This window comes from Pan paniscus, chromosome 4 (genome assembly GCF_029289425.2).
Source record: "Pan paniscus chromosome 4, NHGRI_mPanPan1-v2.0_pri, whole genome shotgun sequence".
Lineage (NCBI taxonomy): Eukaryota > Metazoa > Chordata > Mammalia > Primates > Hominidae > Pan > Pan paniscus.
The window spans coordinates 49,737,701-49,757,187 of NC_073253.2; the positions used below are offsets into that span (position 1 = coordinate 49,737,701).

Sequence of the window (19,487 nt, forward strand, 5' to 3'; positions counted from 1 at the left end):
ATTAACTCTCATTCATTTCCTCATGGATTGAAGACTAGCATGTGACCTTGAGAACCTGCCCCTCCTGGAAACAGAGTTTCACACCGTATCCGCCAGGTGTTCCAAAGGCATCACCAGCCCAGGGATACTTTATATAAATTTCTCAGTTTGGAAGTCTTTGGCTCACCCTAATAGTATAAATTCAAATCCCCAAACCTGAAATTTTAGGATTCTCAGGTGATATGGAGGATGTCAGAATCTAAAAATGAATTTAAAAAGAGAAAGAATCCAATCAAGCAGTTATTGTACCTTTGCAATACAGACTATTTCACGGTAACCAAATAGTTGGTGAGCAAAAATTCTTCAGTATAGAAGCACAGTGCTAAAAAATGAAGGGTGATTATATTAAAATTACCATTTTTGACCCCTGATGAAACAATGGATCTAGATAAAACCATCAATAGATGTTAAACAATTAGAAAAAAAAGATAATAAAGTACTTTATAATGGGCAAATAAGGCTGTTACCACTAACACTCAAAGATCAAACCAAAATCACTAAAAACAGGACAACGGTATGAGTTTGCTAGGACTACCATAACAAAGTACCACAGACTGGGTAGTTTAAACAACAGAAACTTATTGTCTCACAGTTCTGGAGACTAGAAGCCAAAAATCAAGACATCAGCAGGTTTGGTTTCTTCTGTGACCTCTCTCCTTGGGCTGCAGATGGCTGTCTTCTCAATGTGTCCTCACATGATCTTTCCTCTGTAGGCACACATAACCAGTAGGTCTTTATGTGTCCAAATTTGTTCTATGTATAAGGACACCAGTCAGATTGGATTAGGGCCCACACTAACAAACTCATTTTAACTTAATCACCTCTTTCAAGTCCCTATCCTCCAAATACAGTCATGTTCGGAGGTACTAGGAATTAGGCCTTCAACACATGAATTTGGGGGTGCCCAATGCAGCCTAATAAAGCTATTATAGAGATTGATGTTTTAGAAAATCCATTAAAGAACAGTCTGAGTTTCAGGACATCATATGTGGTTTGATGACTATATGTTACTATGCTGTTTATGAAACTATCCATCAAAAAATGTATGCTTTCTGACTGGGCACAGTGGCTCACGCCTGTAACCCCAGCACTTTCAGCGGCCAAGGCAAGCAGATCACTTGAGGCCAAGAATTCAAGACAAGCCTGGCCAAGAAGGTGAAACCTTATCTCTACCAAAAATACAAAAATTAGCCAGGTGTGGTGGCACACGCCTGTAATCCCAGCTACTCAAGAGGTTGAGACATGAGAATTGCTTGAACCAGGGAGGTGGAGGTTGCAGTGAGACAAGATAGTGCCACAACACTCCAGCTTGGGCAATAGAGAGAGACTGTGTCAAAAAAAAAAAAAAAAAAAGGTATACTTTCTCCCTTTTTAATAGGCAATAGGCCAGAAAGTGGTATATCCTTCATATATTTGAAACTAAAATTTCCATATATAAAACATGAAATCAAAGCATTAATATTATTTTTTTAACTAGCTATCATTTTTTAGTGTAGTACTTATTAAGTGACATTAGTTCCCTTAATCATCAAGACATTCCTGTGAGGTAGGGACTGTTAACTCCATTTTATAGATGAGGAAACTGAGTCCTAGAAGTTAAGTGACTTCTGAAATTATTCCCATTACTTTGTGAGGAAGATGTTCTTATTTTCTAGTCTTGAGATTTCTAAGGATGAGAAGAGTGAGATGCATTGAAGTTTTGACAGAGAATTCTAAGCTGATGGTCACATACTGAAATGGAGGATGCAACAAACATCATTGGTTGTCCTCCCCAACCTGCTGGCATCTTAGCCGGCTACAGTAGCAGAAGGTAAGGAATGGAAGCAGCAACTAGCTCCGAGATGGAATGTCAAGATCTACATTCAGCCATTCTAAAAATAAAACAGGGTCCAATACATTGACAGGGTCTGCAAAGACTCTGCACACATTACTATCTTACCATATGAATACTGGTGGCCTTCTTTACTTTAAACTTTTTCTTTGCTTTTGTGTACTTTTCTCCCTTTCTTCAGGAGTATGGAATCTGCATCAAGACACACTCAATTTGCTATCACTTATTCTCATATAAACTTACTAATATCTGGCAGTAAATGCCTCTGGAGACAGCTGTTCTATATAGTCCTTCAGCATGAATCTCCCTGAAATTCAGTAATACTCTTAGATCTTACGCTAAGATAAAGATTTAGCTTATAATACTAAAACAGCCAAGCTGTCCCAGTTATTTCTTCTGTCTTCTCATTCACTGAGGCCCTTGGAGGCTCCTGAAGTATGCAATTTAGCTTGTTTTCTTTGAATGTTTCCAGACACTAATGTTTCCTACATTCTGAAGTTACTCATGACTGTTAGTAAATTCAACAACCCTAGTTTCACAATAAAATATTTAATGGTGATTAGTGAAGATCCTCTAATGCAATTGGATTGATTCATTTTGTGAAATTTCTTTAAAATAAATTTTTTGTGAATCACATTATTTAAGAAAGTAGCTGTAATCCCAGCACTTTGGGAGGCCAAGGCGGGCAGATCACGAGGTCAGGAGATCAAGACCATCCTGGCTAACACAGTGAAACTCCGTCTCTATTAAAAATACAAAAAAATTAGCCAGGCGTGGTGGTGGGCGCCTGTAGTCCCAGCTACTCGGGAGGCTGAGGCAAGAGAATGGTGTGAACCTGGAAGGCGGAGCTTGCAGTGAGCTAAGATGTGCCACTGTACTCCAGCCTGGAAGACAGAGCGAGACTCTGTCTCAAAAAAAAAAAAAAAAAAAAAAAAAGACAGTAGCAGTTGCACTTTTCCCTCATACAAAATCTTATAAGGAACCCCAAAATGTTAACCTGACCAAAGCAATTAAGGGGTTAAATATTTCACTATTTGCAGAATCCCTGAAACACAGATTGAGCACTACTGATATAAAACACGGTGTTCATAAACACTATCAATCAAATTACTGAAATTGATGTTTTATTACAATTATTTTCAATAATAAATCTTCCCTTGTTCCATAGTATTTCAGAGGTTTCATTTCAGGCTGCTTTATTTTTCTTCGTACACACAGCGAGATTACAGAGAGATCTGCCCAGACTTTGGTGTCAAACAGACAAGCTGAGGGAAACTACCCATGATCACTTTTCTGCCCATCTGCTCCTATCTAGGCAAAGGTTGCTGACATACAAAGCACTCAGTCCTGTTTACCTATCCTTAACAGGCCTTTACTACCTGATTTTTAGCTCAATATTTTTCAGAGAGGGCATTTTTCAATACCCTTTATTGCCTACCTGTTTTTCTGGGAGAGGAAACCCATTTAAAAAACTGTAATTGCCATTGCTACCACACATAATCAACAGGGTTCTTTTTGTGTCAGATCTGCAAATGCTTTGTGGTACCCACGTGTGATGGTTAATACTGAGTGTCAACTTGATTGGATTGTAGGATGCAAAGTATTGTTCCTGCGTGTGTCTGTGAGGGTGTTACCAAAGGAGATTAACATTTGAGTCAGTGGACCGGGAAAGACAGACAGACTCACCCTTAATTTGGGTGGCACCATCTAATCAGCTGCCAGCTAGGCTAGAACAAAGCAGGCAGAAGAACGTGGAAGGAGCAGGCTTGCTGAGTCATCCAGCCTTCATTTTTCTTGTGTGCTGGATACTTCCTACCCTCGAATATCAGACTCCAAGTTCTTCAGCTTTTGGACTCTTGGACCTTATACCAGTGGTTTGCCATGGGCTCTCAAGCCTTCAGCGACAGACTGAAGGCTGCATTGTTGGCTTCCCTACTTTTGAGGTTTTGGGATCCAGACTGGTTAGTTCTGCCCCTCTAGAGAACCCTAATACAACATGACAAATTCCCCTTCTGCCTAGTAGCTTCCTGGAATTTGCTGGGAACACAGGAAATGAAAGAAATTCAGCAGTTTCTGCCTCACAGAGTAGTATCTGAGAATCTGAGAGGCGAAAAGGGATGTCTTTCCATTTTGCCGTTGGTAGAAGTTCTATGAAGGAATTGACTACAGGGGAAGAATAATGCCTCTTAGCTTGTATCTATCAGGTTGTTTATATCTTGAGGCAAGGGTGGGGTATGCAGGTGCTAAAGTAGAGAAATTCCTCTCAACCTAAGACCATATGCTTCTTAATTAAGGTACTTCCTCCTGCTTTCTGTGTTTTTGAAGTTTTTAAGTTTTGGTTTTGTGGTAAATTTTGATTTTATTCTACATCTTCATGGGAACTTAATGAAAAATGAGAAAATGGTACACTGGAGGCTGCTAGCTGCCATTTCTGAACCAGTAGACTCCTTCACATAATTTTTTAAAAATTCATAATTTTACACAAATTTTAATGAGCAACTGTATGGCATGTTTACTTCTTCATTTATTTATTTATACCCTGCCTTATCTACAAACAAATTTTGAAAGTAAGATATTACAGAAAGCTGCAAACCTTGAGCTCAAACTTGTGACTATAGGCTGGGTCATGTTTCAAAAAACAGAGTAGAATAAAGTGGCAAAGTGAAACACTGATAAAATTTTAACTTCAGTATAAGAAAAGACAAAATTAATGACAACCCACAGACTGGAAGAAGAAATCTGCAAATATAAGCAAATGGTTAATAGCTACAATTAATTCTACAAAACCAATTTTTTAAAAGAAAATTATCCAGCAGAAAAATGAACAAGGAGTATGGAAGTGCAGTTCCTAGAGGAGGAAAGCCAAATGGCCAACAATTATATAAAAAGTGTTCAACCTCACCAGAAATCAGGAAAATGAAAAATAAAACAAGGTTCCCGTTCACACTCATCACACTGGGAAAAATTAAAAAGTCTTACAATACCAACTATAAAAATGATCTGGAGCAACAAGAAGAATCTCAAAAACTGCTACGGGGAGGTATAACTAGGCACAATCATTTTGGAAAGCAATTTGATAAGGTCTGATAAAATAAAATATGTCTGTCCATGGATGTGCAGTTCTACTTCTAGGTTTGTATATGAATAAGGAAACATATCATATGGGAACATTCATTTTAGCAACACTTTGCAATAATATAAAAAAACTGGAAACAACCCAAATGTGCATCAATTGATTTGATAAATATTTGTTCATTCATACAATGGAATACTATATAGCAATGAAAAGTAATAAAGCTGTATGTATCTAGAAAAAAATCAAAGTTATTTTAAGTAAAAAGGCTGCAGAAATATACACATTAAAGAATAACACAGCACGGTAAGATTTATAAAAAGTTTTAAAGCATGTAAAACAAAGTAATATTTTGTTTATTGATACATGCATGTGTAGCAAAAGCATAAGAACATGCATAGGAATGACAGACACCAAGTTTAGAATAGTAACCTCTAGGAAGAAACCAAAGGGGGCTTAAATTTTATCTGCATTTTTATTTTTAAAACAAAAAAGGAAAAATAGTAAAATGTTAATATTTTCTAATACTAAGTGGTGAGAACACACAGATGTTCAGTATATTATTCTCTATATTGTAAATTTGAAATATTTTATTTAAAAAATTAAATTTTTTTATTAGGAATCTGCAAACCACATATTTTCTATCCCATAAGTATTTGTGACTATGAAAAATATGAAACATTTATTTTGCTTTGAAAAGCACATAAAGTAGCATTCGATTTCCATTTAAGCCTTAGTTACTAAAAAGTATGATATATATTGGGGAATGGGGAAGGAGCAGCAACAACACCTGGGTCAAAATGATAACCTGGGCAAGTAGTTCTCATTTATTGTGCATCTGAAATATCTGAAAGGTTTTTTTTAAAAGAATAGACGCTCAGGCCTCATCTTAAACCTGCTTGAATCAAAATGTCTGCATTGAGGACCATATACACAATAAGACTGAAAACCACTTGTCTATGAAAATGACACAAAAAGAAAAATGAGCAACCCTGATTGATTTAGAAAAAATATGTAGTTGGAATGGTGAAGGTACAGTTTTCCTAATGGCTATGTGGACAGTTTCATGTATTCTACCTATGCACTGTACAAGCAATAGAAAAATATAAAAAAATAAATTAAGAAGACACATTTAACAATACTACACAAGTTAATACCACAAGAAAAGAGGACAGTAGCTGCGTTTCATATGCAATGCATCAATCATACAATGTTCTTGGATGTTAGTAACTGAATTAGACTAGAAAAACATAGGTGCCTTTCAAGAAATAAAAACAGCACAAAAAGGCATAAAACATTAACTGTAACTGAAACACTCTCTTGATATGATTACAGTGCTGGATATTCTTTGCTCCACATTCCAGAGTCTACTCTTTACCTTCTTAACTTTGCTCTAACTCCCAGGAGGCTGACTTTTGGACTGCTACAACAAGGCTCTCTTGCCTTTTGGCTTCCAATATTGTCTGCCAGTGGAAAGCATCAGGTGGAGATCAAAGGACTGGAAAAGCGTGAGGCTGGGGTATATATTCCCTCTGGTGCTCCCCTGTCAGATCATAGAAAGGCCAGAGTTCTTGTCACGCAGGCTTTTCTTTTTCTTTTTTTTTTTGAGACGGAGTCTAGCTCCATCACCAGGCTGGAGTGCAGTGGCGCCATCTCAGCTCACTGCAACCTCTGACTCCCTGGTTCAAGCAATTCTCCTGCCTCAGCCTCCTGAGTAGCTGGGATTACAGGCACACACCACCATGCCTAGCTAATTTTTGTATTTTTAGTAGAGACGGGGTTTCATTATGTCAGTCAGGATGGTCTCAATCTCCTGACCTCATTATCCACCCACCTTGGCCTCCCAAAGTGCTGGGATTACAGGCGTGAGCCACCACGCCCAGCCCCAGGCAGCCTTTTCTACATAGTTTCCATGTGGGTTTCAGTAATGGTCCTTCTTTTGCCTCTTCAAGCCTAGGGATGATAATGACTCTCATTATTACTAGTCTTGGGGTGCTTCACCATCCATTGTTGGTTTAACCTAGAGACACCTATTTAAATTAAACTCATCTCAGTTACCTCATTTGAGTATGTCGTCTATTTTCTACCAGAACACTAACATTACTAAGTTATGCTTTATACCAGAGTATCAGAGTAATAAATTTCTTCTGTAGATCTAACCTTATAAGCTGACATATACTGCTATTAACCACTGTTCTAGGTATTATGTATGACTCAGGAAAGAAAGAAATACATACATATATATATATGGCATAATTTATGCCTTTGAAAAAAATCTAGATAGAGAACAAGTTCATGGCCAAAATAAGTAAAATAATTGAGAACACAGAAAATAACTAGCAATTAAGTAGTATCAGATAAACTAAGGGCAAGAAACAAGAATTAGGGAGTCAGGGAAAGCTTTGTGAAGAGAGTAGTCTTCCAGTTGGGTCTTAAAGTATAGAGGGGATTTAAATAGCATCAGCCAAGTAGAATGAAGAGATATGGACATCTAAAACAAGGAAAATAAATAAGCCAAAACACTAAGTTGGGAAAGTGTAGGGTTGTTTGGCTAGCAGTAAGTATAATGTTTGACTTGAGCAGAGAAAGCTTTATTTCTGACTCTACAGCCTTACTAGTTCTAAGTCAGACACGTGTAGCTATACAAATATCTATTATACACTTCACGTATCATCAGAAAACAGTCTGAGAAATAACAAATTCCACCTTGAAACCAGAGATCTGAGCAAAATTTGGCCAGAAAGATAGAAGTTCTCCTTATGCAGTTAATTTCTAACTCTATTAAACAAACTTTGAGTAGACAGCCCCCAATTTACCTATAATACCATTGGCCCACACGTCTATTCTCTTCATTCCTTGCTGCCCAAAATATGTGTCCATACTTCAATTTTGGCCTGTAGGATACATTTTTTCAACAGGTTTCTGAATAGGCTAGGCAATTCTCATTCAGAACAAGCCTCACTGTTTATTTCAGCAATTTTACCAAGGATGTTTTAAAGCTGCTTTTAAACAGCTGTGGTTGTTTCTAAGGTTTTCCAGATATCAAATCATCAGTGAACTAATCAGGTAAAGAGATTATAAAACATAAGGACAATTCAGTTACTAACAGAATGTTCTCCAGTATTTCTGCTTGCTATGGAAAAATTTATCAAGATTAAAAAACCCAGGAGTTTCAATTTCCTCAGCCAGCTTTTTTATGAAACTCAGCCGTCATTTCTCAAAAATTTTCTAAAAATCTAAGAAAGCAAGAAAACACCTTGTTAATAGTGATGTCATCAAGATGGCTGACTAGAAGTACCTGGCATTCCCCACAAAAAGGGACTTTTTCGAGAAGAGACTAAAAAGAACAATACAAAAGATAAGCACAACAGAGCTGGTTTTCTGGAAAGATAAACAAAATTAACAGAACCTTAAGAAAAAGAAGATAGGAGACTCAAATAAAATTAGAAATGAAAAAGGGGATATTACAAATGATACTACAGAAATACAAAGGAAAATATTATGAAAACTATATGCCAATAAATTGGAAAACTGAAAACAAACTGACAAATTCCTAGATATATACGACCTACCAAGATTGAACTATGAAGAAATAGAAAACCTTTACATTAAGACAATAAATGAGGAGATTGACTCAGTAATAAAAAGTCTCACATCAAAGTAAAGGCCCAGGATTTGTTGGCTTCACTGCTGAATTCTATCAAACATTTCAAGACTAATACCAGTTCTTCTCAAAATCTTCCAGGATTTGTAAAATCCTAAAGACTCCACCAAAAAACTGTTAGAACTAATTACCAAATTCAGTAAAGTTGTAAGACACAAAATCAATATATAAATTCAGTAGCATTTCTATGTGCCAATAGAGAATTATCTGAAAAAGAAACCAAGAATGCAATCTCATTTGCAATAACTACAAAAAAGTAGATGCCTGGAAATAAATTTAACCAAGCATGTGAAAGATCTCTATTGTAAAAATTATAAAATATCGATAAAAGAAATTGAAGAGGATGCAAATATATAGAAAGATATTCTGTGTTCATGGATTAGATTGTTAAAGTGTCCACAGTACTCAAGGCAATCTACAGATTTAATGCAATCCCTATAAAAATACCAATGATATTTTTCAAAGCAATGAAAAAAAATCCTAAAATTCATACAGAACCACGAAAGACCCCAAATAGCCAAAGTAATCTTGAGCAAAAAGAATAAAGCTGGAGATCATATTATCTGGCTTCAAAATATACTACATAACTATAGTAATCAAAATGGTATGGTACTGCTATAAAAATAGAAAAGCCAATGGAAGAGAATTGAGAACATAGAAATAAATCCACACACTTAAAACCAACTGATTTTTGATAAAGGTATAATAAGCACATGTTAGGAAAAGGACTGTCTCTTAAATAAATGATACTGGAAAAACTGAATATCCACATGTAGAAGAACGAACTAAACCCCCGTCTTCTACCATATGAAAAAAAATCACCTCAAAATAGAAACGGATTGGCGAGGCACAGTGGCTCATGCCTGTAATCCCAGCTCTTTGGGAGTCTGAGGTGGGCATATCACCCGAAGTTGGAAGTTCAAGACCAGCCTGACCAACATGGAGAAACCCTATCTTTACTAAAAATACAAAATTAGCCAGGTGTGGTGGCACATGCCTGTAATCCCAGCTATTTGGAAGGCTGAGGCAGGAGAATCATTTGAACCCGGGAGGTGGAAGCTGCAGTGAGCCGAGATTGCGCCACTGCACTCCAGCCTGGGGGACATAGCGAGACTCCGTCTCAAAAAAAAAAGAACTGGATTAAAGACTTAAATGTAAAACCTGAACCTATCAAACTACCGGAAGAAAACATGAGGGAAATGCTTTATGACCTTGGTCTGAGCAATGATTTTTTGGATAAGACCTCAAAAACACAGGCAACAGAAACAAAAATAGACAAGCAGGATTATATTTATATTTAACTAAAAAGTTTCTGCACACCAAAGGACACAATCGATAAACAGAACCTATAGAATGGGAAAAATATTCGCAAACTATGCATCTGAGTTAATATTCAGAAGATATAAGGAACTTAACTCAATAGTAAAATAATAATAATCTGATCAAAAATGGGCAAAAGACCTGAATAGATGTCAAAAGAAGACATATAAATAGCCAACGGGTATATGATAAAATGCTCAATGATCACTAACTGTTTGGTAAATATAAATGTAAATTAAAATCACAATGAGACATAATCTCACCCCAATTAGAATGGCTGTTATCAAAAAGAAAAAAAAATAACAAATGCTGGAATGTATATGAAGAACGAGGAATTCTTACATACTGTTGGTGGGAATGTAAATTTGTCCAGCCGTTATTGAAGACAGTATGGAGGTTCCTCAAAAAATTAATAGTGAACTTCAACATGATCCAGCTATCCCACTACTGGGTATATATCCAAAGGAAATGAAATCAGTATGCTGAAGAGACATCAGCACTCCCATGTTTATTACAGTACTATTCACAACACCCAAGATATGGAATCAACCTAAGTGTCCATCAAAGAATGAATGGATAAAGAAAATGTGGTATATATACACAATGGAACACTATTCAGCCAAAAAAAGGGATGAAGTCCTGTCATTTGTGGCAACATGGATGAGTCTGGAGGACATTATATTAAGTGAAATAAACCAAGCACAGAAAGACAAAATCTGCAAAATCTCACTCATGTGCAACCTAAAACAGTTATGTCAGGCCAGGTGTGGTGGCTCACGCCTGTAATCCCAGCAATTCGGGAGGCCAAGGCAGGTGGATCACGAGGTCAGGTGTTTGAGAACAGCCTGACCAACATGGTGAAACCCTGTCTCTACTAAAAATACAAACATTAGCTGGGTGTGGTGGTGCATGCCTATAATCCCAGCTACTCAGGAGGCTGAGGCAGGAGAATCACTTGAACCCGGGAGGCAGAGGTTGCAGTGAGCCGAGATCATGCCATTGCACTCAAGCCTGGGTGACAGAATGAGACTGCATCTCAAAAAAAAAAAAAAAGTTGATGTCATAGAAGTAGGGAGGAGAACAGCAGTCACCAGAATCTGGGAAGTAGAAAAGGGGAGAGAGGGAAAGGGAAAGGAGGAGGGAGAGAGATTGGTCAATAGGTACGAACTTGCAGTTACGTACAAGGAATAAGTTTTGGTGATCTACTGCATAGCAAGATGACTATAGTTAACGACACTATATTGTATATATTTCAAAATACCAAGAAGAGAGAATTTTGAATGTTCTCACCATAAATGAAAAATCTTTGAGGTAATAAATACCTTGATTTAATCATCATACAACATATACATGTATCAGAACATCACACTGTACCCCCAAATATGTACAATATATGTCAAAAATGTGTCAATTATAAATAAAAGTACAGTGAAATTAAATGGCTATTTACAAAAATATGACAACAAAAATTGTATATACATTCAAGAAATATGTAAAATTATTCTCATTTAAATGTTATTGGGTGGTTTCTACTTTGGCTGGGAATTCAAGTAATTAAAATTTGTCTCTGTAAAAGAAAATAAAAACCTTAATTAAATGGTTAATATATACTGTATCAAGGATATTTGGTTTTGGTTAATATGATTCTATTTTTTGTACAGTTTGCTGTATACTAGGGACAAAAATCTAACAGGCAAGGATGGCAGTTTGTCTGGATCTAAGAGTCATTACCAGGATAATTATTTAACATTTCCCAGTGGTTCCAAACCCAAATACTCTTTTATCCCAGGTCCCCTGAATTCTAAACAGTTGACAGTGGTAGAACTATGTTCAGCCTTTTTTAGCATTCCCACTGACCATGACAGTCAATATCTATTTGCTTTCACCTGGAATAATCAACAATGTACCTGGACAGTCATGCCTCAGGGGTTCACTGAAGCCCCCTCCTACTTCTCTCAAGTGCTCCATCAAGACTTGAGCACACCCTCCAGTATCGAGGGTCAACTCTCCTGCAATACACGGAGGACCTCTTTGTTCGTGCACTGAGGAGGCATCCTAAGAGTATTTCATCTACATAGTAACAGTTAACAGAGAAAGGACATAACGTCTCCATAGAAAAATTACATTTATCATCAGATACTATTTACTATTTAAGACATGATCTAAGTGCTGCAAGTATCCAAGTCTCCTAATAAACTTAGGCTCATCCATGATTTTCCCAGGCCCAGAACTAAGAGACAACTTAATATGTTAGTAGAGTTAGTTGCATATTGCCATCTACAGGTTCCTAAATCTTTACTCTTAGCATCCCAACTTATTGAACTCACTAAAAATTCAGTTCCTAAACCCATTCCTTGCGGGGGTGGGGGGAGACATGAGGCAGCCTTTGTAGAATGAAAAAGGGTAGTACAACAACCCCCAGCCCCCTGCTTTAGAATTGCCCAATGATTCAAAACCTGTAATCCTTTTTGTACATTAAAGCAGGCACTGGGGAATACTCACACACATACCTGTGCCTGAATTTTATCTAAAAATCAGTCTGTCAGCATTTACGCTAACAGTCACTATGCATTTGAAGTGGTTTGTGATTTTGAAACACTTTGGAAGCAAAGAGGTTTCCTCACTTTTTCAGGCATACCAATAAAAAGTGGCCCACAAGTTTGATAAGCTCCTTGCTGGATACTGATGCCCAAAGACATTACTGTTATAAAAGAAGAGGCTCAAACAAAGAGAACTGAGGCTGAATATCAGGTAAGTACTCCAACTGATTTTCGTGCCAAAGATGTTACCCAACTCTGTGAGGTCTTTTACCTAAATCCAACAGCTGGAAACAGTAAGACATGCTCCCTGCTACTTAACTTTGCTTCCTTATACCCAGATGCTGTTAGTTATTGGTGGGGGGGTGGGGTGGAGAAGGCCTCTAAAAATTAAAACAAATTTTAGGAATGAGAAGGATGTTCTTATAATTTCCTTTCCAAGTTCTGGGAAGGCCAAGACAGCCACTTGGTACTCCAAAGGTCACTTAAGGGATATTTGTTATGCTTCTTACATTCCCTTATCCATAATGGTACTGACAAGATAGATCAAATGATCAAAAAGTTGTGGTGGGAAAATTGTTATAAAGTTATAAAAGCTATTTAAAATCAATATTTAAGCTGGCAAACTCATAATCCAAGAAAGTCTCTTTATGTTCCCCTGGAATGACCACCCCTCACTCCAACCATTAGGCCCATTTGAACATGTACAATGAGACTTCATCCACTCCCACCAAGCATGTACTTGCAATAGTCTGTATGTGCCTGTTATAGTCTATATGTTCTCTGGATGGGCTCAGGCCTTCCCATGTCAAAAGGCTGACAATGCCCTTACTGTAAAACAAAACTGCCAAAAGTAGTACTTCACACCTGGGGTATATACTGAATGCCATTTCAAGTAACTGAGCCACTCATTTTACTGGACAGTTAATTCATGCTCTACTTAAATTTTTACAAACAGTCTAGCATTATCATTGTCGTTATCCCCCTCAGTCCTCTGGTAAGGTCGATAAAATGAATGGGATACTTAACCTCAGAATTTCCAACTTTCCTGAAACCACTAGTCTTCTTTGGCCTAAAATTCTGTCTCTGGCTCTTATGACTCTTCAGAGCCACAGTGCTGGAAAACACAAGTTAACTTCTTATGAAATTACTGCTTGTTACTCTATATCGTTGACTATTACTCCAAATGTAGATTCCTAATAGACCTATGTTGAAATGACCCAATACTGTACATTCTTAATGCACTATGCCAAAAGTTATCACCAACAGGTAAAGGAAGACTTTCAAGACACAGATCCAAAAAGGCTTGTTGGAACCTGGTGACTGGGTGTTCTCGAAATGTCTTCAAAGAAAGACTGCTCTTGAATCCCACTGGAAAGGACCATACCAAGTGCTCCTGACTACAGGCATAGCAGCTAAACTCAAAGGTGTTGGCCCCTGGATTCACATCTCCCTCATAAAAGACCACCTCCTGATGCCACCTGCTTCTCTTCTTAAGCCACAGACCTTAAAAAATCAGGTTAACCAGGATAAGAAGTTGATGACTTCACACTGTGGATGGCTTTTCCCAAGACATCAGAAAAAGATCCTCCATCATAATAAGACTCTTATCCCTCTTAATTTTTCCTTTCTTATGCCTTTTCCGCTAGGCAGGATAATACTGTCATAACCAGTTGCTTCTGTAGGTAACTTCACAGAGTGTTGGATCTGTCCTGCCAAACCCAAATCTTTACATAACTTAAAAGATCTTTTAATCTACTCAGTGGCTAACTTAAAAACACCCCGAACACAACTGCTTGTTTAAATTGTACTACTGGTCCCTCTTATAGAGTCAGATTTCTAGACCCACTTGTTCTCTCTCCCGGTTTTAATTTAATCCAGTCATGGGATACAAGAACCAAGTCCAAATGAGTGTATCATAAGACAGGATTGTACCAAAAGCCTGAATAGAGTTTATTTCAAACTGACTTACGTGCAAACATATTAGTTTTTTAACCTTGGCTAGAAACTGCTAAATCCACCATTCCAAGCAATATATCCACAAACAACAGAACTGGGAAGCAGTCCTTATGTGCACCCACAGGGTGTATCATTATTTGTGGATAATTCTGTGGCCAACCTTATACACAGGCAACCTCATGCCTTGACAGGTAGAGGATGAAGGGTCAATGTGGGCTAAAAATCTAAATGGTAAGTTGTCACTCCATAATCCAGAAGTGGAATACTGGCTCACTCCTCCTTACCTATGTCATAGACTAAAGAGAACACTGCCAAGAGGCATTAACCCTTTTGGATCGGCTTTGTTAGGTCCCTTTTCCTATGGCTTGGAGTAATACAAATGAAGTAATGATTAGAATTTATCCCACGCAATAGCCTCTATAGAAGATTCTACTGCAATGCTATAGCTGCACAAGACTTCTTTGAATTCTCTTGTTAAAGTTATACTAGATATTAACAGAATTGCTCTAGATTTGTACTGGTCAAAGAGCGAGGAGTCTTTGCAGTTGGTAACACTTATTGTTGCACATGGATAAATTCCGGTATTATAGAGACTCAGTTGCAAAAAAAATTAAACAGGCTACTTGGTTAAAATAAGTGGATTCTTTGTCTGTCTCGTTCTTTGATCTGTTCAATTTCAGTGGGTTTGGTTCATGGGAACTTTGATTAAGAAGCACATTCCAAACTCTTGGTATTATCTTTCTGATAGTCATAATGGTAGTCTCCCTAGTGTGTTGCATTCTCTCAAAAGTTTTAAACGACTGCATGCAGCAATCTGCTGAATGTCAATGATCTCTCTCCAGCTGATATGATAAAAACTCAAAGAAACCTATGATAATGAGGACACCTAACCTATTAATGACATGTTGAGACTGGAAACCCAGAATGATAGTAACTGAGAGTAGCATTAATGCCCTAAGTTTTGGTCACACTCTCACTTAGGTGAAAGCTTACTGAAAGGACAGAATTGTTAAATAATATTTACAACAGGACGTTGTTTTAGACGGAGCTCCTCCACTAGGCCCGAAGAGATCAAACCAAAAGGGAGTCACTCATGCTCAGTGCCACATAATCAGTCTGAAACTGTAAGGAACTAGTTCAAAGACCAAACTAGTTTTTTCTGAAAACAGGAGATTTGCTGCAACAGGAAAGGGCTTAGTAAACCTAAGCTGGCATAAGTAGCCCCTTCTGCTTTAACACTTAAAAGTAACCTTAAGTAATCTGATGTTAACCAACAGACTTTTAAAAATACTCTGTTTCCTTGTTTCCACCTTACAAAAAACCAACTATTCTGCCATGCCTAGGGCATGGCATTCTATTTTATGGAATGAGATGCTACCCAATTTCAGAATTGCTAATAAAAGCCAATTTGATATTTAAACTAAATTTGTCAAAATTTTTTCTTTTGACATCGGTGTGGTCAGGAAAGTCTGTTGCACACACAACTTGTTAATAACTTTTTTTTTGGAAATAGCAATTTTATATTTTGAGGCTATATTGCCTTGGCTGTATTACACTCAAAACATACAATATGGAGCCACATTTTATTATTCAAAATTGTTACAAAGATTTAAATTTAAATTTATGTGACATTCAAACTTCTCTATGAAATACACTCCCAATCTAACACTGTTCCAGTATGATGTGATCTACTTAATGTACTCTATTTAATATGTAAGTAAAATATCTGATTTCTAAGAAATCAATGTGATGAAAAGAGATAATTGATAGGTTACAACAGAGATTACATGCAAATGTGCACATACGCACAGAACTTCAGCCTACAAGTAAGCACTGTCCCCTTTATAGTAGACTTCTGGGAAGGTTGCAAATTTATTCTAACAATGTCTGTCATTATTTTAAACTATTTTTAAACTGCCCTTTTAAAACTGCCTTCGTAGCCATCAGGACAATCCTTTAAATATCCTTAATAGTGGTAAAATCTTGAAGGTAGAACTGAATTTTACAACCATTGTAAATTTTAATGGTAAAAATAGAAATCATTCTGCCAAATTTAGCAAAGAAAATAGGTACTCAAGCTGAATTAGTTTTTTGATTAAAAAATAGAAACAAAAACAAGTGTTTATGAACGTTATCATGAAATGTTTTTATTTTGCTTGTAAATTGACTAGAAATTTCAAAAAATACAAAATAATTATGAATGGCAGCAGCACTACTGGAATAAGTTTTTAGCCTCCTGAGGTGACTACTTGGAATGACCACTCTCTAAAAATATAAACGAAAGCACGTTTAAGGAGGGAAAATGTTTCAAGACTCTGCAATCACATTTCAAAGTTACAAAGCTGCTTTCTTCCGTGGAGTTCAAACTACTTTCGAGATATTACTTCATTAATTCCCCAAATATCCCTATGAAAGAAAGGACACATCACCATTCTTTTTTCAGATGGCCAAATGGAGGTGGTATAAGGGAGAGAGAACTGTGTTTATTCCATGAAAGCAACAATTAAGTCTAAGCACACTGTCCCCTTGTACTATGTAGTTAGCAAAATTTAAGCGAAATTTGTAATCTTTATGCTCCTTAATGAAAAGACATTGTAAGAGTAAAAAGCATTATCATTCAGGTAGCTATGTCATAAAATATTACAGAAATATATTAAAATGATTAATTTATTGCATTCTTGCTTGGAAGAATTCCTGCTTCATGTATGAGGTGCTTATTAAAGAGGCTGGTGTCGGTCCTCAGACACACTCAAAAAAGTGCTAATTAAGTCTATTTTATCAAGAAAGAAATCTTGTTGATTTTTTCAATATTATTTTTTGAATTTTCGAAGAAAAAATCTTCACTTTGAAAAACCAAACACACGAAAAATGAACGAGAGGAAGAAAAATGGGGTAATAAAATACCATTGACAAAACTAAGAGCAAACCCTAGGGAAACTGGTGAATTGTTGATGGTTCCAGAGAGATAAAGAACAACATAACACGCACACAATTACGAAATAATTTTTCATTACAATAATTAAAATGACTATTCTCCTAAATTTTTTATTCTTTATGAGAAAAAACTTACTCAAATATTCCGGGAAACCTAACAGCTCGCCTCCTCGATTCTACTTATTAAATAAATATTTAGAGTTTCTGCCATTGTCACCAAAGTATCTTTGGGCTGCCAGTGGCACTACATTTATACAAGAGACGAAAGTCTGACAGATAAAAGACAACAGAATTTTACTTCTTTCTACGACTCAAATGATACCACTCATTTGAAACTGAAGTGTTTATGATCTTTCAAGTATCACTTTTAGGGGTACTATAACAGGAGTCTGAAAGGAATTGACTCTATTTTTTAAGAAAGGTTTTAACAATTAATGAGTATATAAAAATACAATGAGCATCAGACCGTCCATCTTTGAGAGCTAAAGTTTGTTTGAGGCTAAGAGACCAACTGAACCAAGGACAACTCTAGTCAGACAAGTTCTAATCACAGATTCCACAAGGATTGACTGCTTAGTTTTGATATAATCACTTTGCCTCTTGGGTGCCTCAGCTGTCTGGTCTATAAAATGGGATAATGGTAACCCGACCGCATAATGCTCCTTTGAAGTTAACTAATGAATGCTCTCACAGGTACACTTACAACTGTTAGATGCTACGAAAATAATGAGCACTATCTCGAAAAAAAAACAAGGTGGAATATATGTGTTAGTGTTCATAACAGCACTAGTAATTTCCCACCAAAGGACCATCTCCCCACCTCCGCCCGATGGATTTCAGAGCTTATGACCTCTGCCTAGCAGAAAGTCGTACACTCAGGACCCAAGGCTGCAACAAAAGCGACTGCGACGCCGATACTGAAATGGGCTAGACAAAGGAAAGTGGAACCGTGCAGAGGGAATCGGCCGTGGAAGGGGCTGTGTGGTCCCCACAAGCTCCGAAATTAAACAAGACGCAGTTCCCCACCTTAGACCTGGAGAGGGTTCAGTACTGGACCCCTGGCACCCACCCCACCTTCCCCGGCCTCCTCCGCCACACCTACAGCGCCTCGCCTCCAGGACTCAGCTTTTTCGACCCTGTGTAATTCCAACCTCCAGGTGGGCGCGCCCCGAGGCCGCTCCGAGAGCCTCAGGTGCGAAAGTTAAGCCGCCGCCGCGTCACCTGAGGCCCGCCGGGCGAGAGGCGGCCAGGCCAGCGGCAACCCTAGCCCAGCCCCTTGGCACGTCCCCGCCTGGGCCAACGTGGGGGCCCGGGCCACCGCGGCTGGGCAGGGCCCAGCTGAGGCCAGGTCCCTCCGAGAGGCGCCGCCGCCGCGCCCTGCCCGACTCCGACCCGCCGGCCTTTACCTGTATCCACGTCCCGGAGCCTCCGGCTTCGCGCCCCGTCCCGGCGCTCCCGGCCGCCAGCAGCCAGGCTCTGAGGACTCGCTGCGGCTTCAGCGGCGGCGATGCCGGTTCGGCGAGACGGGAAGCGACAGGAGCCAAACCCCGCGGAAAGCGCTCGAGCTGTGCCTGCAGCCCCGACCCCGCGGCCTCGGACGTGGCGCCCCGGCGCTCGCCCGCCGCAGCCAGCGGCCCTGCTCGCCCCACGTCTGCGGGTTCCCACCCGAGCCGCGCGTGGGCGGCGCCGGGCTTTGACCCCGCGCAGGCAGACAAGCGCCGCGGGCCAGACGGAACCGTGGGAAAGTTTTTCTCCCTTGCCATCCCCTTACCAGAGCCACAGAAATTATCCCTGTGGTCTCCCTTGTCCTCACTCGGCCTTTTCTGGAGTTAAGAGATCCAAGCCAACTACTGGGTCTGTTCCCTGCTAAAATCTTAGGCCGGCGTCCCATCCACCCATCCCCATGCCTAGGACTTTTAAGCTGGCAACGCTACCTGGGTTTAGTTTTCCCTTCGTATATCACTATCTTCGTTGCTTACCTTCTTGTGCCTAAAGTTCCACCGATGTGCAAGGAGATTAACCACTAAAGTGCACCTGACACTACTCTTGACAAATTGCAGTTGGGAGGTGAGTTGATGACTGGCGGTAAATCAAAAGGGCTTATTTAGGGAGTGAGGGGGCCGCGTGCAG

The 19,487-nt window shown here is 38.6% G+C and overlaps 1 protein-coding gene across 4 annotated transcripts in view; it reads right to left on the minus strand.

Annotated features, from left to right (window-relative positions):
• Positions 1-19,177, minus strand: part of RNF180 (ring finger protein 180) — a 217,903-nt gene extending 198,726 nt beyond the window's left edge. Inside the window, exon 1 of one of the 4 annotated variants that reach the window (XM_008952767.5) lies at positions 18,764-19,177. In XM_008952767.5, coding sequence (XP_008951015.2) covers positions 18,764-19,120 — 357 coding nt within the window. In that variant the 5' untranslated portion in view covers positions 19,121-19,177. The remainder of the gene's footprint in view (positions 1-18,763) is intronic. The other 3 variants (XM_055112349.2, XM_034960038.3, XM_034960036.3) reach the window with 3 other exon arrangements.
• Positions 19,178-19,487: the final 310 nt, after the last annotated feature.